At 37.2% G+C, this 24,895-nt stretch overlaps 3 protein-coding genes across 4 annotated transcripts; all 3 read right to left on the reverse strand.

The window, feature by feature from the left end:
* Positions 1 to 830: 830 nt before the first annotated feature.
* LOC104597708 (pyruvate kinase, cytosolic isozyme) lies at positions 831 to 5,845 on the reverse strand. The gene is made up of 3 exons (XM_010259419.3): positions 5,430 to 5,845; positions 2,048 to 2,509; positions 831 to 1,786 (listed from the first exon to the last, which is right to left on the reverse strand). Exons 1-3 carry the CDS (start codon positions 5,652 to 5,654, stop codon positions 974 to 976), a joined length of 1,500 nt encoding a protein of 499 aa, XP_010257721.1. The 5' UTR covers positions 5,655 to 5,845; the 3' UTR covers positions 831 to 973.
* A 1,761-nt stretch (positions 5,846 to 7,606) lies between these two features.
* LOC104597707 (uncharacterized) lies at positions 7,607 to 13,425 on the reverse strand. Of its 2 annotated transcripts, XR_735235.3 has the most exons (7): positions 13,092 to 13,425; positions 12,964 to 13,014; positions 12,710 to 12,761; positions 11,362 to 11,420; positions 10,466 to 10,511; positions 8,836 to 9,036; positions 7,607 to 7,826 (listed from the first exon to the last, which is right to left on the reverse strand). XR_735235.3 is itself a non-coding variant. In XM_010259418.3 (6 exons), exons 1-6 carry the CDS (start codon positions 13,155 to 13,157, stop codon positions 8,903 to 8,905), a joined length of 408 nt encoding a protein of 135 aa, XP_010257720.1. In that variant the 5' UTR covers positions 13,158 to 13,422; the 3' UTR covers positions 8,688 to 8,902. The 2 variants fall into 2 exon arrangements, 1 of the variants encoding a protein (XP_010257720.1); XM_010259418.3 differs by lacking the exon at positions 7,607 to 7,826 and having other exon boundaries at positions 8,688 to 9,036; positions 13,092 to 13,422.
* A 2,261-nt stretch (positions 13,426 to 15,686) lies between these two features.
* Positions 15,687 to 24,456, reverse strand: NFD5 (pentatricopeptide (PPR) repeat-containing protein). Its single transcript, XM_010259417.3, has 2 exons — positions 23,266 to 24,456; positions 15,687 to 16,951 (listed from the first exon to the last, which is right to left on the reverse strand). The coding sequence occupies exons 1-2, from the start codon at positions 24,373 to 24,375 to the stop codon at positions 15,899 to 15,901; spliced, it is 2,163 nt and encodes a 720-aa protein (XP_010257719.1). The 5' UTR covers positions 24,376 to 24,456; the 3' UTR covers positions 15,687 to 15,898.
* Between the last annotated feature and the right edge of the window lie 439 nt (positions 24,457 to 24,895).

Genomic DNA, 24,895 nt, shown 5'->3' on the forward strand with positions numbered 1-24,895 from the left:
GTTCCAACTTGAAGGTGTAAAAAGAGATAAAGAGGTCAAAAAAGACTCGTTAGTATTCAATGCCCAGGTCTTCCATTTATTGCCATCTGATTGTGACCCAAGGAGGAATTAAATTTTGGAGAAGTACATTACAGTCCACTGAAGAATTCTGAAATTACAGCCCCCATATTTGGCATCAATCCACAGTCAGGATTCATCCCACTGTATAGTGGGGCTAATAATTTTGAGGTGGACTGAATAGTCATTGGTTTGGATTTGGTTTTGTTGGCAGAAAAAAAGCGCTACTTAAGTATCAGTCAAAAAGAAGAAAAAAAAATCCATATTCCCAAAAAAAAAAAAAATCGTTCTTGCTCAAAGCTCAAGCTTGAATCTGCTGCGAGAACAGCACCCTGCACCCTAGCCTTTGACCTGGAAATGGTATCAGGAGCTCTTCTAAGAGTTGTTTGTGACCTTGGTAGTGTGTCCCCCATCTAAACTCTTTAGGTCCATGCAAGTATGTTGATCTTATCATATTATTATCATGTTTGGTTGGATAACTTAAAATTTAAACGTCAAAGGGGCACTTATGATGCTTGTGTATTTAAAGCCACGATAAACAATTATACATAGTGTTATGTACACAATACGGCAATACCTTATTTTCCTGATTTCCAATGCAAACATCCATCTAACTCATCTTTCGGTTATCTTATTATCAATGACAAATATCCTTTTTTTAGTTTAATTTTCTTCTGTTTTTTTTCTTTTTCTTTTTTTTTTTATGGTTACATCACTTGCATGTATATTTGAGATTTGCTGATGGTTCTCATCTATCAGTACATGTATTATGATTTATGAAAAAAACACGGTTGACATTTGACAATATAAATATAGTAGTAGTGTAATAATAGACTACAAAACTGAGCGCATTGAGCACCGGCAAAACGCCTGTTACGAAAAGCAACGACAACCCATAAAAAAAAATAGAATCAAATCACTTGACGGTCAAGATCTTGATTACAGACGCAGTCCCAACTCGGTGCAGTGCAACAACTGCATCCCCAGGCGTGCAGAGAGCCTTTGCCTTGGCATGTTGAAGGGCAAAATCTAGTGCTTCCTCAGTAGCCTCTGTATGAGAAGCCTTTGCAGACCCTGCATTTAAAACAGGAACCAATCCTCGGAAAATAAGGCTATGCCTTGCAGGAGCTTCGTCGCTGCATAACCAAGTGAAAGAATCCGTCTTTATCTCAGGTACCACCACAGACAAAATTGGCATAGCAGGTCTGTACTTGGCCACCATCTTTGCAGTAGTCCCCCCTCTTGTTAGAACCAGAATCAAAGCTGCTTTTGCAGAGTTGGCTGTCCTTACTGCAGAGGAAGCCAGGCTCTCTAATGGGCTCATGGGTACTGGTGCAGCTGCCATAATCCGTTTGAATACTCCCCCATAATCAAGAGAGCACTCTGCTTCTATGCAAATCTTGGCCATTGTCTGTACAGCAAGTTCTGGGTAAGCACCAGCAGCTGTTTCCCCACTAAGCATTACACAGTCTGTGCCATCAATAACCGCATTGGCAACATCGGTGGCTTCAGCTCGAGTTGGACGTGGCGACTTGATCATTGATTCCAACATTTGAGTTGCAGTTACTACAGGTTTACCCTGGATGTTGCACTTGTAGATCATCACTTTTTGTGCTAGAAATATCTTCTCGATTGGAATTTCCATTCCCAGATCCCCACGTGCCACCATAAATGCATCAGAATTTGCAAGTATGTCATCAAAATTAGCTACCCCTTCTTGATTTTCAACCTAACAACAAATCACAATTAGAAAAGAAATGTCAGGATTCTGAACCGGGTTTCTATAATAACTACAATTCATGATGCATCCCATAGCCATACAAATCTCCACCCTCTTAAATCTCCCAGGCCAAAATATTTTCTTACTGGACAGCCCATATTCATCTGATCTATATGCATCCTCTCTCTCAATTTGTTACCATTTCTTGCCGTCTAAAAGGATAAGGATGTAATAGATCATGGACAGAAAACAATAATAATAATAACAGACCTTTGACATGAGAAGGGTATTCTTTGCATGCGCCCCAAGCAGTTTTCGGACCTCAACTAGGTCGGAACCTTTGCGTACAAAGGATAGAGCAATCATGTCAATTTTATTGGGAATCCCCCACTGCAAGATGTCCTCCTTGTCCTTCTCCGTCAGTGTTGGGAGGTCTACAATTACTCCCGGAAGATTAACATTTTTTCTCTCACCAAGAACAGCAGAATTTTCACACCGACACCGAACTGAACCCAACTTCCTATCACAAGATAGTACGGTTAGAGTAATCGTGCCATCTGCACATAGTATCACACTTCCCTCCTTTAAATCATCAGCTAATTTCTTATAGCTCATGCAAATCATGTTCTCATCACCTTTGATACTATAATCAGTAGAAATGGTGATCTCTTGACCCTTCTTTAGATTAATCGGCTTACTATCCTTCAAAAACCCTGTCCGAATTTCAGGGCCCTGCAATGTTATGAAGAAAAATCTCAGAAGATATAAATTGTAAGAAGAGGTAAATGGTCCTTACTGAACACATAAAATACAACAGCTCTATCTGGGAATATAGCATAAAGATGAACCAGATGATCGAAGTTCAACGTGCTCCTAGAGAACCAGATTATCGAAGATTTTAATAGCTTTTTTCATGAATCAATTCATGAAAAAAAAACACAGAATAGTGAAGTTCAACGTGCTCCTAGAGAACATGAAACAAAAAGCTATTAAAATCCAAAAGGCATCACATCTTAAATCTAATCTCTACACGTTTTTAGCAGTGTATCAATGTAAAAATCCTATCCTATGATCTCAGATTCATTTTTTTAGAGTAACAAGTAGCAACTCATAGGGTCCATTGCTTGGTAAAATGGTAAAATCTTGGCTGACAAGCAGATTCAAGTCTGAGAGCAGCCACCTTGTGCAATAAAAAAATGCCAAAGGTTATAGGTCGGTATCCAGTTCACCCCTCCCAATATCCTGATTACTGAAACAAACACTGGGTAATGGACTCTCTAACATGTTGGCATTCATGGATCCTGTCATTTGAAAGTGGGAAAAGTTTCTATTATAACTTAAAGAATGCTTTAAAGTAAATAGATCAGATGGTAGAGAAGTATATAAGACGAAGGCATCCAAACATTTGGATATTAAATCTAGACAATATCTCAGACGGGATTCATCCAGCACTGAGCTATTGCTAGATGCAAAGGTAAAAATATAAGGCTGGCAAGCATTTGAATACAGGTTCAAGAAGAAATGCCAAAGGTTAGGTCCATATCCAATCCACCCCTCTCAAGACCCTAGATACCTCAGACCAACATTGGGCAGTTGACCATTATCTTCAAAATATAGAACATGTAGAAAGTTGTTGGGACAGGAACCAATCTACAGTTCTGTTATAGCAGACAAAGAAAATACCTTCTTTACTGGGAAAAGACAAATCAGCATGCCATTATAATGGGGTAAATAAGAATTGGTAGTTGCAGTTGAGAGAGGAGGAAGAAGAGAGATCATTTGGAAAGGGTAACCACCAAATCTTCCTTTACCTCATTTGAAGTGTAAGATGGAACAATAGGCAACTGGCCAATAATGGTATACCTATATCTCCTATTTTCAAGCAAAAAAAGAACTATTTACCATGTTTTGAGGCATAAATAATTAATTATAACTTTTTCCTCAATCTAGACTAGAAAATGTCTCTCCATCATCATAATAACAACACTAATGATGATGATGATATTGATGACAATGACAACAACGATGAAATTAAGTTAATAACAGTGTTTAAGAAGTATATGAGGTTTAAACCTTGAGGGTTCACATCTGCGTTTAACACATCTAAAGCCATTTTGAAGTATTATTTAACAATTAGAGATTCTTAAAAGTTGTTAAGTTGTAAGAATGCAATGGCATTCTCTGAAGCCCCTAATATTCTGAAATCATTTGTTTATGTGATCATTTATTTGCTTCTGTTTCCTACATAAACACATACTCCTCTTTTGCACGTTACTACAATCTTTCTCATGTTGGATTTTCTTTTTCAAACAATATAAATAATCCTGAAGCCAAAAATAAATAATAAGCACCAAACAAATACAACAAAAATTAGAAAGATTTGTTACGTCTAGAAAGTACCAAACAGAAAAGCTAATATAACCCAAAAGGTATATCATCTTTTTTTTTTGATAAATATCCAAAAGGTATATCATCTTAAACAAATTTTTTTTACATTCTGTTTTTGATAAGTAGTAACCATGAAACAATTTTATTGATGATAGACTGTTGGAGGGATTATTTTCCAACATAGACAATCGAAAACTCATGACTATAGTAGTCAACAACTAGCAGGGAAAGAAACATTTACAAATAAGCAAATTTATCATCAATTACATAAAAGAAAAACAGGTTACAATTAGCAAATTTATCATTTTAATACCCCCATCACATTCATTTGTTGATAATAACTTAACCACGTAACTCAGTCATTCCATCACAAATGCATTAAATTCATCTATAAACACGGGAAGAACAATAACCAGTTGCCAAACTTTTGAATCATGGATAAGAAACAGAGAAGCAATTAAGCGATCTTAATAGAGTTTTGCAGCACAAATACAAGTTGAAAGAAAACAAGATCACTCGTATACGTTGCAGACCTGCTAGCCTATAAATGTCATAAAACAAAACATAAAAAAAAAAAGAAAAAAGAAACTATTAAAAAGACAATGAATCATAGCAGGGGATTTTAGTAAATGACATATAGAGGGGATGAACAAAAGATAAGACAGAAAAAATTATATCAATCAGAAAATAACAACCTAAGCAACAGGAACATACGATTAACCGGCAACAGGGGAAACACCAACATGAAAAAGTGGTGACAAGGGCACGCACACTAAAAGTAAAAAACAAGCAGGTTAGAAATTCATTTCAGAAATTACGGACTCAGCCTCTGGAATGGATTCCAACAGACTGCTAACCAAAAACAAAACTGAAGCCAGTTTAGGAAGTGAAGAATTGAATTCGTTTATAAATTATATCTAACTCCCCCCTGTAAACCCATTTCTGCATGATGGATTTATGGCTTCAAGTGCCAAGGAAAACCAGAACAAATGCTATCTAACTCAACGTTGTTTCTTAAAGTCCATCAAATAAATCAACCCTGAATAACAGCAGACGAAAAATCTGCGCCCAAAACCCAGATTTTAGAAACAAAACAAAACCCAGAATCCAAAGGCAAACAAAAAAGATGAACAACCACCCAAAACCAGAAAAGCATCACAGACAGTAGACACCAAAAACAGAAGCAAATACAACCGACCGAGAAGCCAAAAATACAAGAATAAGCGGAAACAAGAAAAACCCAAGTGGTAAAACACAGCAATACCTTCGTGTCAAGCATAACCGCACAGAGTATCCCAGTGTTTTCCATGGCGGCCCTAAGATTATCTAGGGTTTCTTGGTGGTAAGCATGAGAGCCGTGCGAGAAGTTGAAGCGTGCAACGTTCATGCCCGCTCTCAGCAGTTTCTCGATCATAGGCACTGACCTTGACGCGGGGCCTAACGTGCAGACGATCTTGGTCTTGCGCCTTCGCTCTGCTTCGACAGCCATTGGAGGGGAGAGGAGAATGAAGCTTGAAAGGGAAGAGAAGGCAGAAGACTCAAAAGAGTACCAGAGGCAATAAACTTTGTTTGTTAGGTTGGTTGTTTCTTTGATGGCTTTTTATAGTCTTTTAATCTTTGGAGACTTGAAGGGAAAGCAAAAGGCCAAACAAATAGAACCTTCGTCCCTTCCCAACGTCGAGTTTCTACAAAACGTGTTACATGGGAAAATGGGCTTGACGTTGGCGGTTTGCCATTTGTGTGCCGTTATTGACATTGTTCTTCTGCCGTATACAAGACTTTGAGATTTTGACTTTATAAATAAATAAATATTTTATTTATTTTTATTTAATAAAAGCCCATTGTTTTTTGCTTATTTAATAAATAATAATACTGTTTTTATCATGATTATGAATACAAAGCCCAAAACTAAAAATTATGCTCCAAGGAAAAAAATGATGAAACAATAGAAGTTGATCAGGATAGCAGCAGCAAAAGAAAAAGAAGTTGATGAGGATACCTACACCATCATATTGTTTAAATTACTAATATTCTATTCTGGATTGTGAAATTTAAGACAGGAAGAATAGAAGTTTAATCCATGGGATTTTCGTAAATTTGACTGGCATATCTTAACTGTTTTCTATACCTTACGAGCTGACCTCAATAGACTCATTTAAATTTTTTAAAATCATATCATAATTTACCCTTTTAACAAATGAAAGCTTTTCTCATCTCCTCAGCATAGAGAAGATGAGGGAGTTCATCTCCTTCTCTCATTATCCCTGCCCCCTCCCCCCCCAAAAAAAAAGGAGATGCGATGCGGAGAACTCCAAAGATGAGATGTGCCACACAAAAATGGGGTCTCTCAAGAAGAAAGCCATAGATGCTTGCAGCAACTTTCACCCATTCCCTTAAAAAATGAGGAAAAAGGAAATTCAATTATCGAGTTTCTTCTATTTCAATAGATGATATTAGGACGCAAAAGAGTAGACAGCAGTCTATGAATTGTGTCAAAAACTCCAATCACCTTAGCATGAAGACTATCGTACTTTGTTGAGATTCTTGAAAAGCAAAGGAGTTTAGCATTGAGAAAATGATATAAATGTGAAAAGAAATGCTTCATTGGAAAAGAAAATATGGAAAACATGCCATATTGGAGGAATTAAAACTTCAACAACTTGAGGAAATTTTGCAAGATTACCTTCAAGGATTAAAGAAGGGAGGCCAAGCTGGTAAATATGAATTTATTTTCTATTTGTTTCTTTTTGAAAATTTGAAAGAAAACAAAGATTAAAAGAGTTAGAATAAGTCCATTTTAAATGTAAGTCAATTTATAAAAATTTAGTGTGTGTTTAAGTCTTTTAGTGTGTCCATTTTATTACTTTTTTTTTTTCAATTCTTTTGCTCTGGCTTAGAACGACTTGTCAACCAAATTTGAGCAGATAAAGGCAAAACCAAGATAGAAATATGGCAAAAGCAGTATTCTGGTTTTGTTTAAGTTTGATCGAGTAGTGGTAAGGGAATAGAGAGATGCCCCTGATTCTAAAACGGAGGGACAGTCCCGCTCAGAAGTCAGTAGTCGGTATACGCAGAGGAGTTTTTTTCCGAGGTGGAATGTTCCAAAGTCGGAACTCTGTGGGGTTCCCTTCCAGTTGGATTATGATTAGAGAAGTGGGCAGAAAAAAGAAGAAAAGCAAAAGGGGTGGTCTGAGAGTCTTGATCCAAGGCGTGCAAATAAAGCACATTAACATGGGGATATGCCATGGATTGTCCGTAGCAGGCTGCAGGCAGGAACAATGTTGCTAAAGAGCATTCATTGGCCTTAGCTTTGCCTTTGCACAAACAAAGCTATGGTTCTACTTTTAATACTTGCAGCTAGCTAGCTGTAAATCTGTACCTGCGTTTCAAGGCATCTGCATTCTATGAACTTTGCCTCCTTCCTGCTGCTGCATCGTTCGGTTAATCAATGTCCATTTATTTATATGATATACAATACAATGGCATCATGCCTAGAATTTCGGACAGGGGTGTATTGAATCTGAAATGTGAAATCACCTCTAATCTATTCTATTGATGAGCTCGTGTTTATTGCAGTTGAAGCAACGCCAATTCCGATTGAAAAAGTGAAAAAAGCTTTCCACTTTTCTGAGATGTTACATCCGATCCAAGGTCCCAATTCCTAACATCAAAAATTCAAAATGCATCGATATCAGGTTTTTTTTTTGCAATAATGGCTTTGGTGCAGCAGTGGATATGACACCCAAGAAATGGCCCTATTTCAATGCCCTTGTCCCTTATCAAATAGACATCAGACAAGCGTATTGAATATTATTATTCATGTTGTATGTGGGGGCTTCGGTTAACACACCAAAACCTTGTCCATTTGGCTTAGGTGGAGGTGTTTGTAAGTTCTAACAGAAAAACAACCTAGGATCTGCCACTTTTTTGAAAAATAAAAATAAAAACCTTGAAATTGATTTTTTTTATCCAATTGAAATTAGGTTTTCACGTTAGATCTCCACTAAAAAAAATGAAAAAAGGCATTTTTTACGATTCTATCATTTAATTCTTCAAATCAAGGTTCAAAAATATCAATATGCCGATAGGGGCATATCGGGCGAATTGATACACATTTTGGTCCCTTGTCTTTTATTTTTTTTTTCTGCAACCGATTCAGGGGGGGCCGGTTTAGGTCTCCTCTACCCCCTGAACCGGTCAGACCTCCGATACACCCACTGTAGGGGCATATCGGAGGGGTCCCGAAATGATATGTATCAGCCAATATGGGCCGATACGTGTCGATACTCTGAACCTTGCTTCAAATTTCAATATATTTACACATTTTTGTACTTGAAATACATAGATATGATAATCCCTTGTTAAAACTGTGGTGCTTTTTATTATATTACTACATTTATAGGTTTTCCTAGAAAATTGAAAATGAAAATATATATATATATATATAATTTGTAAACAAAAACCTATTTTCCTTATATTTTGCATGATTTTGATCGTAAAGAAGAGCTACAATGGATCTATGTATCGAGCAAGAATCATATGTATTTATTAAAATAAAAAAAAAAGGTTGCAATAAAAAATAAACCCAAGTAATCCCTCTGGTTCTTTTCTTTTTCCTTGTATGGACATGCTGGGCACTTCTGTAGAAGCGCTTGAAGACTAGACTGTACCTCAGTGGAGTGGGCTCGGATCCCAAGTTTTATTGGGCACTCTAAATCTCAATGAAGACTGAATAAATTAGAGGGTAGAAGAGGTTCTCGATTTATGCATCTTCTTGTCATCCTGTGAAGAAGCTGGTGGCAATGATGAATTTGAAATGGCCGCATGATAAGATGAAGATACAAGTTGGGCTAGAGCAGGAACTGCACCACCTGCAAAGTCAGTGGAGGAATCAGAGGAAAATAGTAAAATTGATTCACCGGGTGTTCCACATAATGGCATTCATTCCTTTCTAGTGTCCACTACATCATGTCTACATCCACATAATGACTCATAAATCTACTACCAGGGGAATTATCCAAGAATATCTTCACCAGTAGAATTGGTCCACCACTCAAGAGTCGGTGACCAAATTGTTCCAGATAATCCACGCCTCAGACACCGCATGGAAAGTTGAATGAAACAAACTCAAGCCTCAAGGGCTACTTTCAAAAAAGAAAATAATACTAAGATGACTAAATCATTTATCAATAAAGAGATTAAGATGATTCAGATCATCTATCAACATTATGCAATGGCTAAACTTAGATGGCCATCACCATGCAACCAATTCAGTGTCAGTGGAATTGTCTGTACAATATATCTCCACAGGTGGAACTGGCCACAAGGAGTGAAGGAGAGATAGTGCTACAAGCAGTATGGCATTGGCATGGCTGTATTTTTATTAACTAACAACATGCACTGGCATTTGTTGTTGTTCTTGTTGTGTATCAAGATATTGTCATAGGGTATCCATGTATCAAATTGAGTAAATGGCTCCCTGTCATAATTAGTAAGGGCCTTGGATGTTGATATTTTTCTGATTTCAACTGGATACCACATTCTCATTATAAGTTTATCATTTAAATATTTTACAATGAACAAATGCCTTGATATTGAAACTCCAGTGGAAAGCAATATAAGGATCTTTGAGACACTTTTTAGATCATTTGAGTGTATCTTTGCAGATTTTGGTTCCTTTGTAGCAAGACGGGGGCTCAAAGACTTCTCATTTAAAAGTGATTTTTGTATGGGAGAGCATTTTTAGTAATACAAGGTTGTAGGTCATCGAGTGGTTGGGGTACTTCACTTCTTTTGATACATCTATATACTTGAATTGATTCATGTCATCCAATAAGACAACATTGACAACAGCTGCCACTTACAGTGCTAAAAAATATCATTTCTCTTCTTTCTATCTAGTCAGATCATGTAAGTAGGTTCTTGTAACCAACCCCACATACTTAGGGTAAGGCTTAACTTGGTTGAGCTGAGTAGCACTCTAGTAGCCATAAGGAACACTCTATCATAACATTTTATAAAATCAACAAAGGTATGAAATAATTAATAACAATGAAAACATGACAAATGTATCAAGATGAATATAAAAAATAATAATAAGTAACAACATAAGAAAGATAATGCACCAAGATATACATAAAAGAACCGCTCCTCAATCTTACATCTTATCAATGAATAAATCTCAGGAAGAAATAACAGAAAAAGACGTAGGTAGGTAGAGAGAGAGAGAGAGAGAGAGAGAGAAAGAGAGAGATTGAGAGAGAGAGCTAAAATGATTAAAAAGGAAAGAAAATCTCTAACCTGCCAATCCAGCACAAGTTGAAGAAAAAACTATGACAGGCGGAGCCTGCATTCATATAAAGAATTGTGTCACTATTAACAATGTTGATTACATCTAGCTTTTCTAGCATTAGTAGACAAAGAGCAACAATTGGTTTGGCCAGGCCTAGTTTTGTACCACAACCCAGCCAGAGACCAGCTTTAGACCCAGGCAATACATGTTAGGTGTTTTGCATATGATGTTTGTACAAGAGGATGACTGTTTCAATAATGAAAAAAAGTCTTCTATTCACATTATTTTTCTGATAAGCTCAGTCTTCTATTTAGATTCAGATGTAATGGTTATTCAGCGGCACATTTTCATAACATCAGTAAATCCAACTTCTAGAACTAACCACTTTAAGATAAATCCACCTCATGAATAATAGTCAATCAAAACAGTTTTTATATATTTCAATCTTTCCGGAACATAAAGAAGCCTATCATTAATTTCTACCCTAAAAGTTGTTTAAGTACTCACTATACATTGAGTTGCCAAACAGAACAAAAATTTTCCTACTTAAACATAATGTATGTATTCTAAATTGCTTATAGGAAGAAACATTATCTCCATCTTCTTAGACCATAGGGAAGCTCTACATCCCTTAAAATTAGTTTAGTAGTTAAAATATATCAACATGCTAAAGAGTACAAAAGTTTTTCCTTAATGTGTAAGCCAATTCCTTAACACCAGAACAAGCACACTTCTTGTTCAAAAAAAAAAGCAGACTTCATTTCTATGGCAAATATGACATTTGAAGTATTAATGTACCAGTCATCAGAGGCATTGAAAGTTTAGAAATTTTCAAAATGAAATCAGATAACTGTTTCTAGAATCCTGAGAATCCAAAGAAAATGAGATGTATTAAAACACTTACACCTATGAGAAAATGTAACCACATAGGCCCCTTAATCCACCTTTGAACAATTGGCATTGCTGCAAACAGAACATAGATATCAATACAAATTAAAGGTTGAATAAGTTATGTCTTTTGCAGGCAATCTGTGAAAATAAGAAAGAAGTATGCAATATGGTTGAAGAAAGTAATCCAAATGAAAATACATATGAACAGCACATTGGATCAGTATCTAAGGAGAAGTATAACAAAAAGGAGATAATAGAAACAGCACTAATTGCAGAAGTCACAATATCTGATTAAACATTAGACAAGGACTGACATTTCAAATGGTCAAGCACATAATCTTCCATAGGGCTCATGATAAACAGTAAACGACAAAACCGGACACTTGGAGTTTGGATCAGCATCTAAGGATCAGTTTGAAGTATATTGATAATTTGAATATTTATTTGATAGGAAAGTGTAACTGATTTCTATTAATAAAGGAGGGCAATCCACCCTCAACATGAACAAAAAGGATATTTACAAGTATACCATGACTCCCCCAACCAAACTATACAAGTATGTGAGATATACCAAACAGTGATTTTTCTGGCTATGATGTCGTGACCCCAGCTGTAAATTAATCTAATGCTACCTAAGTGCAAACCATTGGATATAGGAGTACATGCATCAAGACCTTCTAGAAACATCATTATGAATATTAGCTCATTTTTATTACATAATGAACAAAGTTTCTATCTCATGTTATTCTTTGCCACTAAGGCTACTGCACCAATGTCCTAACGTACCACTTCAAAATTCAGTTCTTTCCTAGTCTCTGAACAGAAAAAAGACCCCAAGTTTTTAGGAACTGGTAGACTATCATTTAAAAAACCTTTCTTCAACTAAGCAAAAAATAATAATAATGATCTCCTCTCTATTCTCTCTTGAGGTCAGTCTCCTAGGAGCAAAGACAACAAACTCGTTAAGTTCTTTCTTTTTATTTATTTATTTCTATTTTTTTAATTCCAATTAGCTTGGTGTAGTGTCATATTCATTGTTTGGCAAATGATATGCCTGTGAAACCACGCCCCTTGTTATATAATCATAAGTTAAGCTTACATTGCAGCGATTGCCGCATTAGGACTAGGATTCTCATTGTTTTTGTTCTTTTTGATTTATAAAACCCCCCCAAAAAAACATCTCACCATATAATTACAATCCAGCAGATATCAGAAGTATACCAGAAGCCTTCACAGGGAAGGCAATTAAAAATAGAATTCTAGTTCAGGTGTTTAAAACGTGGGGTTATGTTAGTAATAGAGAAATTTCCGAAGCCATAAAGACTAAGGAGAAGGAAAGAAACAGAAAAGGATTGGCATACCATGGTTAAATCCATAGAACGCGCTCGCCGTGCCCCCAACAGCAGTACCAATCTAAATTGCAAAAACAAACAAAAAAAAAAAAAACACATACACACAGAAACTTTAGAGGAAGAAAAAGAAAGGGGAAAGGAACCAGGCTGGGTGTATAGAACCGAATAGTTATAATATAGCTATGATGTAGGATTTATAGATCAGAAAATAGAGAAATTCGACTTTCACAAAAATTGAAAAAGAAAAAGAAATCCAAACCTACCAAAGAAAAACTGTCCCTGATTAATGGTGAAACAGTCCAACTACTAGTTTCCTGGCATCATTCGAAAAGGGCATCAGCAATTGGAACCAAGCTTTAGAAGAAAAGAAGAATTTCAATTACCAACTTACCATATCTTTGGAGAGAGGACCAGCACAGTGAGGACATCTCAGAGAAGGATCGTTTGGATTATCCATTATCAGATTCGTCCACCTTCAAGATTGGAAGGGCTCTCTCTCCCTAGATCGCTCGAACACACACGTTGTCAGAAAAAACCCTTCATAAACCCATGGAAAAAGAGTAGTTGTGGCTGTGGGCTGTGGACCTGTGGTACCAGAATACAAAGTTGCCAGCTGCCACCCCAGAACACTGATTTGGACCATTGATTAAGCCAAGTGGCTCACTTACACTGATTCAATAATGCCACCGTGTAGAGACGGGATCTGCTCCTCCTCACACGGGGTGCATACAGCGACCTCACACGCACATCCTACCATACTTGTAAGTTTTTATTCATGGGAGATGTTCCCAATGCACGGTGGATGTGCCTGTGAGGCGCCCCAGTATGAGAAGCAGATCCCGTTCCCACCATGTATATCTCAATATATTAGGGATGTCATTTCTTTCTGTCCGGCTTGATTTCTAAGAGCCAGTTTGGTTTGCCCGAATAGGGGTCTGAAATCAGAATCAGAATGGGCTATTCCGATTTCAACGGGATGGAATCTCATTTTCATTCCTGCTGGAATTAGCATTCCCCATTTGAAGGAATGGCCATTCTCTGCCCCTTTTTTGGGAATGAAATCCCATTTCTGTTGATTCTAATTCCCAATCATATAATTGTTTGAACCAAACAAACTAGGGGAATAAACCATTCCCGATTCCAAAAGATTTCAATTCCAATTTCAGTTACGAGCCAAACAAACCCTAAATCAATTTAATGATTCTTTTAGGTTATGTTTGGTTTGAAAGAAAAGATAGGGAAAGGAAGGAAAAGACAGGGAAACCAATACAAGGGTTGTAAAGATCTCCCTATCTTTTCCTCCCTTTCCTTACATTTTCCTTCTAACCAAACATAGCCTTAAGTAAAATCTTTTTCCTAAATTGATGGGCTCCTAATCCTTTCTCTTTCAAGCCCTCTTTCACACATATAAAAAAAATGTCCTTCAAGCCCAAAACAAGCTAGAATTCCAATTATATGAAAACCCCAATAGTCCAATACTCCAATCAATGGAATCAGAGTGGAGAGTTAAAAGTTGGAGACGGGGATGGGAAGTATAATCCCCCACCCCATTTGTTGCCAATTCCTATGCAATTTTGAACGGATCCATTTGCAGCCCCAAAGGGAACGGGATCTGCTCCTCACACATGGGTGCCTCATAGGCACATCCACTGTGTATTGGGAACATCTCCCATGAATAATAACTTATAAGTACGGGAGATATTCCCAATACATGATAGGATGTGTGTGTGAAATCGGTGTGAAGAGCAGATCCAGTCCTGCCCCAAAGTCACTCACTACCAATAGCCAATAGGCAAAGGCAATAGGGCTACAAACGATATCCCATAATCCGATTTCGAATTTGAATTCGACCATATTAAGGGTGATTCAAATTCAATTCATTTACAATTGGATCAAATATGGATCTACCTTGATTCGATTCGATTTAAATATATATATGCTTATATATACTTAAAAATTATATTATATTTGTGATTGAAGTTTTTTTTAATGTTATATTTCAACCAAATTGTCATATGTTCAGGTTTTATACAAGTAATCTTCAATTCATTTTGTTCATAAAATATAATGTTAAAGTCATTTTTAACTCATCTTATTAATAATATATAATATTTCGATCATTTTTTAGTCTAATTTATTTATACTATTTAATATTCAATTATAATCTAAATTTGATTCAAATCTGCTAAATATCCAACACATATGATCCGATTCGAAATCAAATTTGGATATACCTATATCCCATCCGTTTGCAGCCCTCTCTCCTGGTAAAAGAAGAATGAAGCTGAAGCAAGCTCCTTCCTTGACTCCAGCATTCGGAAATAGAAAAGATGTAAAGACTAAAGATGAAGCAGCATATATTTTGCTCACAACGAAGGAACTGAGATGAGATCCAGTAAAGCCTTGATTGAAGGTTCAAAGTATTGATGCATATCAGGCCGTATCAGCCAATATATATTGTATCAGGAACTTCCCGATACACCCTAAAGTTTTGACTGATTCAGGGGGTGGATGAACCTTAAACCAGCCCCTCTGAATCGGATTTGAAAAAAAAAAAAAAACTACCAATACAGCGAAGCGTATCGATATTTTGAACTTTGGCCCCTGATTACACAATCCACCAAAGACACAGATGCTTAGTCCAAGAAAGCCGCTATATGTGACCACAAACGGCTTTTCACCCCATATATCTTTTATCATTCTTCTCTATGCACTACTATTTTAACCCTTTTAACTTTCTAACTTCTTGGTTAGTGTTACTGTTATCAAATAAGCAAACAAATCCGTTTTCTTTTATGACTTAGTGTCTCACAATTCAATTTTCACGTGAGATACCTAACCGTAAATAGCTCAGGAAATATCACCACGTCTGCACTCTATCTGACGAAAAAAAAAAACAAGCAAAATAACTTGCAAGATGTTTGCCTAATTAAGCGCAAAGCTAAGCTTTTGCAATTTTATGGCATAACAATTGGCCTTCCTCTTAACTAATGGAATGACTTTCCTCTTCACTTTTAACTGTCAAAACAACACTCTGCATAGTGCCACACAAAGGGAAGAGATTTACTGCTCCAAATGGTGAGGATAAATAAAGGTGCATGAGTGCATCAACAAAGCACAGACCTGAAAATGTCCGATTCCCCCGCCCCCTCCTCCCACTTAGGAGTCTGACACAGTCTGTTCAATCATATCTCCATCTCATCTCTTTGTCGGTCTCTGGCGGGAGAAAGTTTGAGATGCCATCAGTGCCACTTTAAGAGGCTCTGATGTTGCAAATCCCTGGGCCTCCATCAGGCCATGTATCTTCTTAGCATCCTGTACAAATCCACCAGCTATTAGCCCATTTATTATCCTCTCAAAATCATCTTTTCTCAAGAGCTCCTTCTTGGACTCTACAACTCCTAATGCTTCCAGAGCTTTCTTCTCAATCCCCAACCTTGAATACATATCACAGAGGCTCACATGAACTCTGAACGGACGAGCCTCACCCTTCTCATCAATCTTACTTATTAGTTGCTCAGCTTCATCAACAAGAAGCAACTTACTTAACCAATCCACCAAGACATTGTATGTCTCAACACCTGGTTCAAATCCATCCTTCTCAAGCTGCAAGAGAAGATTCAAAGCTTTGTCCAAAAGGTTCTTCTTGCCATAGGCTGCAATCATGCTAGCAGTGCACCTATCATCAACCTTGTGGCCCATTTTTATCATATAATCAAAGTTGTTCCTGGCCATATCTGGATCACCTGCCTGCCCATAGGCCTCAACAAGTAATGTGCATGACTCCAAGTTAGGCTCAACTCCTGCAAATTGCATTACTGTCGCAATTCTTTGTGCCGCATCAACATGACCACGTTGGGCAAATGATCTCAGTAGTGCCATGTAGATCTCTTTGCTAGGTTTAATGTCTCTTGCCTCCATCTCTCTCATTAGCAACTCACCCAACTTGGGTTCACCTGCATTTACATAAGCCATGATCATCCAGTTGTAGGTCCTTACATCAGGTTGGAAACCTTGTCTCCTCAAGCTTTCAAATGCTTCTTTTGCCCTATCAAGATTGCCTGCCTTGCTATACATGTGAACCAAGATGGTGGAGGTTAAAATGTCTGGTTCAATACCCCTTTCAGTCATCTTCTGAAGGATTCTCTCAGCATCTTCTAAGTGGTTATCTTTGGCATGAGCTTCAATGAGTTTTGAGTAGTCACGGATATTTGCCTGGAAAGATTGCTCATTCAGAACCAGCTCAGCCACCTACAAAAGAACAGGAAAAGTAACCACCTTGATTAGTTAAAAGGGAGCTATCATGTTCTCTCCCAAACTGGAATATTAATAAGATTAATTTCATCTACCAGAAATAAACAAGCAAACAAGAGCACGATTAGCAACTTCAAGCTCTACAGATACTGGATCAAGACATTTGAGAGTCCACATTTCTTTATGGTGAAAGATCAAGAAAATTTTCATTCAAGTAGGAAAAATTCACACCATAGAAGATATAGTTCTAGGATAACACTCTGAGTCTGCAACCATCACCCAAAATAAATAAAGAGTTAACAATCTTTCGTTTTTATTTTTCAAAATACATCAACCGTGCAGAATCACTAGCCATGTTGCTTGAGCAGGCAAGCATGATCCTTCACACAAACATGAAAAGAAAAAACGAAGGAGCAGTAAACAAAAGAGTCTGACCCGGAAACCAAAAACGAGAACTGCCAATAGAGAAATTAGAAGAGAAAACTGATTGGATCCAAGGTAGGGGGCCAAAGGGTTTTACAGGGGCTATAACCCTAACTTCCTCTTGGGGAGGGGGGGACTAAATACCTAGGAGCAATATTAGCCATAAGAATTATTTATCAAAAAAATATTAGCCATAAGGATTGAACAAAGACAAGTCTAAGATAGGTTTTACCCTAGGCTATCCAAATACAGAAAAGGACAAGGATATGGGAAATGAAATACAACTCTCCATTTCCCAAATTTCAAAATACAGATATGGATATAGATTTCATTGTTATTTTATTATTTTATACCTTGGTTGATTTTATAAAATGTTATGATAGATTATTCCTTCTAGCTACCAGATTGCTGCTCAGCTCAACCATCTCATATCCCATTTAATATGCCAATACATTTTTTATCTAGATTTTCAAGCTAAATAACATTCCTCGGCACTTATATCTTGCAAAATTTAATTAAACTTCTAAGGTACATATTAGTTGAAGTAGATATAAATGATTTAAGGGCTCGTAATTTAAAAACGCATATGGCACTGAACATAACAAAATGGTGGAATAGGATTCATGTGGCTGACCTCATGAAGCTGGAACAAGGCATAGATGATGATTTATTATAATATACTACTAGACATATTTTAGAAGTGTTGGGACTGCAAAGTATATACTAAAGGGATTGCAATATTTGACACAAGTATGCTAGGCATGTAAAGGTATCCAGGTATCATAGTTTTCACCAACCTCTATACTTAAAAATTCCTCAGTGCGCAAACTGAGATTCCCAGGATCCTCTAAGTAGCTTTTGGTTTGAAATAAACAAAATTCCTTACAATAATTCCAATGGCAATTTCATTAGGATTTTATCATAGGCCTTGTAAAAGACCAGTTAAGGGTAAAAAAGATGAAATGGCATTGCAAAATATCAGTATTGGACTTCATGATATTCTTCATAACTCTTCTTCTACTGCTTTCTCTCTCAATCTCTGTGACTCTTGTGAGCAGATACTAAGCATCATCTCTTTGTGAGCAAAAACTAATTGTGTCATTGGAACTTGCTCCCAAAGCACTTCTTGTCATTTCATGCCTTCCTTTTTAGTCTCTTTAATATTATTCTTGATCAATCATAAACAACAAATTAGCAACTATCTAGAATGTTTTTTTCTTTTCTTTTGTTATATAGGTCTATCGAGAATTTGTTGCTGTTTTTATGAATATGTTTGACAATCAAAAATGTTTACACTAAAGAATAGGGATATATTAATGTTCTTAGAATTAAACTATAGAACTAGATTGATATTTTCCACTGCTACCAGTATAATGCATGTTTTTTTTATCAGTATACCAGTATAATGCATATTGAAGCAAAGATTATGATCTAAGATGGTGTAGCAAGTATTATCATAACTAGTAGTAATCATAAGAAAGCAAATAAAAACCAAGTGTCAATTCAACCCAAAATGGAAGTAACAAGACAGACAACCTCTCATACTAGGAGGCATCCATCCCATAATTAAATAGAAGAAAAAATAAAGCAGATAAAAAGTCACACTGGGAGGGATGCTATCCAATATAACTCCACTCTCTCAACCCTCCTCTAGATAGGCTATCTGGCCAAAGATTGGCTGACCTACTCATAGAGGGGGCATACACGTATTAAGATTGCTAAGCTTACATGATGCTCTAAAGTCTAAACAAAACTTAAAAAGTCCAAGTATTAAGATGTGTGATTTTCTTTCTTTATAAAAAAATGATGTTTCTCTTGGATATAACTTACCTGGGTAAGTTATAACTGGGTAAGTGATACCCATCTCCCAGGTGGGTAAGTAACTTTTCCACCTTGGGACGGGGGGAGTTGCTAAGATGCCAACAGACCAAAGTGTCCCTATAATCAAAATGGATAACAGAAGAGTCAGGGCACAACTTCTCCTACCCATCATTCAAATCAATCACTGCTGCTCAAGGAAGAAACACCGCTTTCTTTTGGATCTTCATCAACATGACTGTGACTGAAAATCAAATAGGATTTCTTTTGCTGGTATTTTTTATTTTGTTTAAATTTGAAAAGAGAACTAGAAAAGTGATTAGATCTGCATCTCCCGTATAAAATATCCATTAAATCTCCAGAGCCAATGGGGAGCATGCAGAGGATCCAGCCAATGCTGCAGAGGCTGTTGAAAGGGAGGAAGAATCTAACTACCAGCCTATGAAGGATGAGTCAATTAATGAAGTAGAAACCCAACAAGATGAGTTGGAGTTTGTTCAAGAGGATGGCCTAGCCTCACAATTTATCATCCAATCCCCAACTACTCAAACTCAATCAAGTGCCCCATCAACCTCTCACCCTCATAGATCAAGTAAGAGGGCAAGGAGCAACATGGAGGATGACTCCTCAGTTAGGGTGCTTCCAGAGGAAATGGCTAGGGTGGGACAACACTTTGCTGCAGCTGGGGATAGGCTTGCACAAGTGGCAGATGCATTGAATGTAGATAGGGAGGGTAGGGAGATGAGAAAGAAAGTGTTTAAACTTTGAACAGATATTGAAGGTCCTTGATTTAAGCCTAAATGAGAGGATGAAGAGTGGGTAAGAAGTTGACTAGTGACATGGGAGAGATTGAGTAATTTTTTAGCATACCACCTGATTTTAGGCGTGCATACATTCTCTCTCAGGCCTCAGCTCCTCCCAGATCAGTAATTCAGTAGAACAATGATTATCTTTCTTTGGGGTTGATTAGAAAACTTAAAATGGGAAAGTTTAACTATGATTAAGTAATTACTAGTTATGATTGTAATTTGTGTACTTTGTTTAGGTTGATTAAATAGCCTTCTGGTTATAAACTTGTTGGTAGGATTTAAAAGATGAGTTTAGTCCATTCTAGCCAATTAAAGAACCACAATTGTTCATTTTGGCCCAAGGGCAAAATTGGCAATAGAGAAACAAAAGATCAACTTACCTGGATAAGTGATTGAGGCAAAAGAACATGGGTAAGGTAAATAGCCTAACTTTCCCGGATAAATTTCATGATTAAAGAACATGGATAAGTGCATTTATCCGAGTAAGTGTTACCTGGGAAACACTTACGCAAGTAAATGCACTGACCCAGATAAGTAAGTTAACGAAAAAACAAATGGACCCTAAGTGATATAGGAGGTCACCAAGAACAAATTAAGAGGGGGGAGAAAAGCATTTGAGAGAAAAATAAGTAAAAAAATGTAATATCATGTAAAGAATAATAAGCATATTCTTTAATAGAAAGAACAGTTTAGGTCCATATCCAGTCTACCCCTTCCAATACCACATATGAGACTGGATACCAGTATATTACATGGACACTCTAAGATTATATAGAATGGTCACTTCTAAAATATGTAAATGGTAGAAAAAGCAATTACCCAATGTAGGTACCAGCTATCCAGGGTATTGGAAGGGGTAGACTGGATATGGACCTAAACTTTGGCATTATTCATCCCAAAATAAAGTGACCACTCTCAGATTGCCATTCTAAGCAAGCAATGATGACCACTTAAAATATGCAATTAGTATCTATCCAAAATCTGTACATATTGGGAGCTCAATTAAATTTTACAAAATATTTGGGATACATGAGTGGTCACCCTCCCCTCAAAACCCCCAATCCCTGGTGAAGGTGAGATTCGATTCCAAGTCTCCATAACAAGGCTACAACCAATGTAATTATCAAAAAAAAAAACAACGCTACAACCAGTGAGAGACCTTACCAGCAAGATAGAAGTCTCCTCTACACTTAATGTAAAACTTAATATAAAGGTACCATATCAACATACTAAACAGGATTACTAGTACCTATATTCATATCATGGTTCTGCTTGTTTCCTCCATTCATGTATGTGTCCATATCTGGCATCTCAACAAGGTTAAAACCAATGTTCAACTATCGAAAAAAAAAAAGGAGAAAACCAATGTTTTAAAAAGGTGTGAGGCATATCAGGCAAGGCACCCCCAAAGTGCCCTGACGTGTATGCCAAAGGTGTTGATGGTGCATGAGGTGCATGCCTCATACACCCCTTGCATGAGGCATACTAGAGGTGTACGTCTCATGCACGCCTCATATGGGCTTCATGCATGCCTCATACTAGAGGTTTACTCCTCTTTCTTCTTCCTCCTCATCTCCCTCCCCTTAAGCCTCCTTGTGCTCACTGCTCACTTGCTCAGGAGGCTTATTCCTCTTATGTTCTAAACTACATCCAATGCCTCCAGGTAGTGGGCTTATGCCTTGTCATCGTCGTCCATGCCTTGTCCGTTATCCCAACTATATATGGGGTCAATTACATGAATCCTGTATTGCCAGTCCATTCTATTTAAATATATATATCCACTATTAAATTATTGGTGCTTAAATCATTTCTTACTACTGCCACCCATGTCCCGTTTTTTGATAAATTCCACCCATGTCTTTTTTGGTCTAACACTAGCCCTTCTAGCCCCTTCAACTTATAACAAATCACTTCTTCTCTAACTGGTGTTGTTGATAGTCTTCTATGCATGTGACCAAACCATGTTAGTCTGCTTTTTCTCATTTTATCACCTATTGGGGCTACACCTAGGTTCCTACGCATGACTTCATTCTTGACCCTTATTTAGTTTTTCTGCTCATCCATCTTAGCATTTACATTTCTACCACACTCATTCTGAATATGTTGTTTCATATACTCTGTTTTAGTCCTACTTATTTTAAAATCTCTTGTTTCTAAGGCATTTGTCCATAAGCTTAATTTTGCATTTAATCCTTCAATAGTTTCATCAATTAAAACAATGTCATCCACAAACAACATACACCATGGAACTTTCTCCTAAATTGTCACACCTCTGCATTTTAAACACTGGAGAAAAACAGGCCATATGATCTCCATCCTATTAATCCTAAGGTCCTAAGCTAACCACCTCCTCAATCCTCATATCTCGTTATCTTCAACAACAACCAAGAAGTCAAATCATCTATGCAATGAGGGTTAGCAAGGTGCCTAAATTCCAAATTTAGTATTAGACTCATAAACTAAATCTATGTTAATACTACTACTGATAAAAATTAAAGCATAGTCTAAGGATAAATTATTAGAATACTTATGTCGCAAGAAGCCATCAAGTTTTCCCCCTTTGATTTTTTTTTTTTTTGGCTCAGGTAATTAGTTTTTTGTTCGTGAAACATGTTATGTACTTTAAAGGCTGAGAACTTCATTGCTATATTTTTCTGATTTGGAGTTGATTACGAATTTGGTGACGGTTAACAAGGCAGGCCCCAGGTGCATCTGATGCAAATTACAAATAGCCATTTGTCAATAATTGATTATTTACATGTCCAAAAACTACAATTAAAAAACTTCAAAAATGATGCTGCATATGATAATTTGGTGAAGCAACAACTTAGAAACTCATATCTCCACGTTGGTTCAGATTCTTTAGAAACAATAAGCACCATTGTCAGCTTTAAAATTAATGTCCAGAGACCAAGATTGCAATCGTATTCCTTTTTGTCTCAATAGATCAGAATGGATTGAATTTGGATAACTTTCAATTTAGTTGGCCATATTTAAGTTGTGGCCAGCAGAAGAAATGCAGAGTTACATTTAGCTCAGGTATTGAATCTTTATTAACTTCAGGTTCATGAATGGTCATGGAACATTTTAAGAAGTGGTTCGGCAAATTTTAATTCCTCTTCATGATTCCTAGTATTATCACACACTCACTAAGTAGCAATTTCATTTATAGAGTGAAACCGAACTCTGCTATCCTATTCACTTTTATACTCTGAATTGTAAAGACTATTTACATAAAGAAAGGGGAATGAAGCACCTAACCTTTAAGTATAAATTCCCATTTCGTTCTTCCGACCTGCGAAGCAAAGCAAGCCAATCAACCCTCCCAGGCTCAACAAGCTCCACCCACTCAGCCAGCAAAGAAGATGGGTCATCCTCCTCCTTCAGAGATAGGATTCTCTCAGTGACCAGCTTGCACTTCCCAGTAAGAAGCTTTGGTTCCTCGGGCGTAATGAGTTTCTCTGCTTCATGGATCCTATCAGCCACTTCAGCCCATTTTGGATCGGACATACCAAGACCGTAAATCTTATACTTAATCTTCCCACGTCTCTGTGGAAGTGTAATGGCCCTTGGTTTCCCTTCAACCACATCCGATTCATCCGAAACAATCCCCTCCTCCTTATTCTCAGCTTTCTTTCCTTCTTCATGTTCTTGTTGTCGAGCTTCTTCCCGAAGACGCTCCAAATTCTTATAGAAACCACTCTCCTCCATTTTCTCGCGTGCCCATTTGAACCTCAGCTCCCTAAGCATGTCTCCTCGAATACCCACTTCGCAGGCAAATCGGCACATCTCCTTAACATCTTCGGATTGGAGAAATCTCTTCATTTCTTCCTTCTTCATCGCCTTCTTCATGTCATCAAGGACCGAATTGCTGATCTCCCAGACTGTTTTCCATAAATCTTCACTGAAATCATGTGAAGGAGTGCTCGCGGCTGCACCGAGCATCTGTCCGAGCCCACCCTTCTCCATATCTGAAACAACCTTCTCCACAATGATCAAAAGCATGCTATCTATGGTCTGCTTGTCACAAGACGGGTAAGCTTCAGTGAGTTTCCCGCGCATTATCCAGACGAATCGTGACAAGAACTCGTTCATGGGTCCATCCTCGAAGTCAGACTCCGCCTCAGTGTCCGAGTCAACCGGTTGGGCTTCTTGAGCAGAATGCAGAAATCGGCTTGGGAATGACATGAACTTCGCTCTTCCTATAGGAATGAAGCCATGAAAGTTTGCCGGAGATATGGAAGGTGAGATCAAGGTCGTAATGCAGGGCACATTTCTGTGAACCGGAGGAAAAGAGTGGATCACTCTTCTCGTGGGTCTTGATAGATTGGCGATTGCTTGTTTCGAGAAGAATAAAGGTCTCAGCTTCATCGTCTGGTAAAAGATGGTGTCTGAGATGCGGGTACGAGAAGAAGAAGAAGAAAAGGTTGTCTTCTATAGCAAAGAAGGGGCGCGAGGAGTTAGGGTTGGAGAAATACCAAAATTTTTCCGATCGGGTCGGGTCGGATCATTTGGCCAGTATTTTTAGGGTGATCAACACAAACCGGTGAATCCAACCGAACCGAGAAAATCAAATCGAAATATCGGTTAATTGAACCAATCGGCTGTTAATCCGACCGGTAAATATATAATAAATTATATATATTTATAGTCATCATCATCATCCATGTCTTATCCCAACAATATATATAGTATTTATATTATATATTTATATATTTATTTATAATATATTGTAAAAATAAAAAAACCTAGAAATCAAAGAACTAGACTAATTAAAAATCAAATCAGTTTTGGTTTACAATTTTTCAAAAACCAATAGTACCGGTTCAGTTTCAAAAAAGAGCTCACAGTTTAATTAACAAACCCTAGTTTTTTTATAGGGATGGCAATG

The sequence above is a fragment of the Nelumbo nucifera genome, chromosome 7 (assembly GCF_055504915.1).
Source record: "Nelumbo nucifera cultivar China Antique chromosome 7, China Antique-T2T, whole genome shotgun sequence".
Lineage (NCBI taxonomy): Eukaryota > Viridiplantae > Streptophyta > Magnoliopsida > Proteales > Nelumbonaceae > Nelumbo > Nelumbo nucifera.

Coding starts and splice junctions, on each gene's coding strand:
- NFD5 (XM_010259417.3), bottom strand. CDS start 24,375: ATGAAGCTGAGACCTTTATTCTTCTCGAAACAAGCAATCGCCAATCTA. Junction 16,952..23,265: donor ATGGGAATTTATACTTAAAG/GTTAGGTGCTTC, acceptor GTTCTTTTGTAG/GTGGCTGAGCTGGTTCTGAA.
- LOC104597708 (XM_010259419.3), bottom strand. CDS start 5,654: ATGGCTGTCGAAGCAGAGCGAAGGCGCAAGACCAAGATCGTCTGCACG. Junction 2,510..5,429: donor CGGTTATGCTTGACACGAAG/GTATTGCTGTGT, acceptor ATAACATTGCAG/GGCCCTGAAATTCGGACAGG. Junction 1,787..2,047: donor ATACCCTTCTCATGTCAAAG/GTCTGTTATTAT, acceptor ATTTGTTGTTAG/GTTGAAAATCAAGAAGGGGT.
- LOC104597707 (XM_010259418.3), bottom strand. CDS start 13,157: ATGGATAATCCAAACGATCCTTCTCTGAGATGTCCTCACTGTGCTGGT. Junction 12,762..12,963: donor TCAGGGACAGTTTTTCTTTG/GTAGGTTTGGAT, acceptor TTTGCAATTTAG/ATTGGTACTGCTGTTGGGGG. Junction 10,512..11,361: donor GGTTACATTTTCTCATAGGT/GTAAGTGTTTTA, acceptor ATATGAATGCAG/GCTCCGCCTGTCATAGTTTT.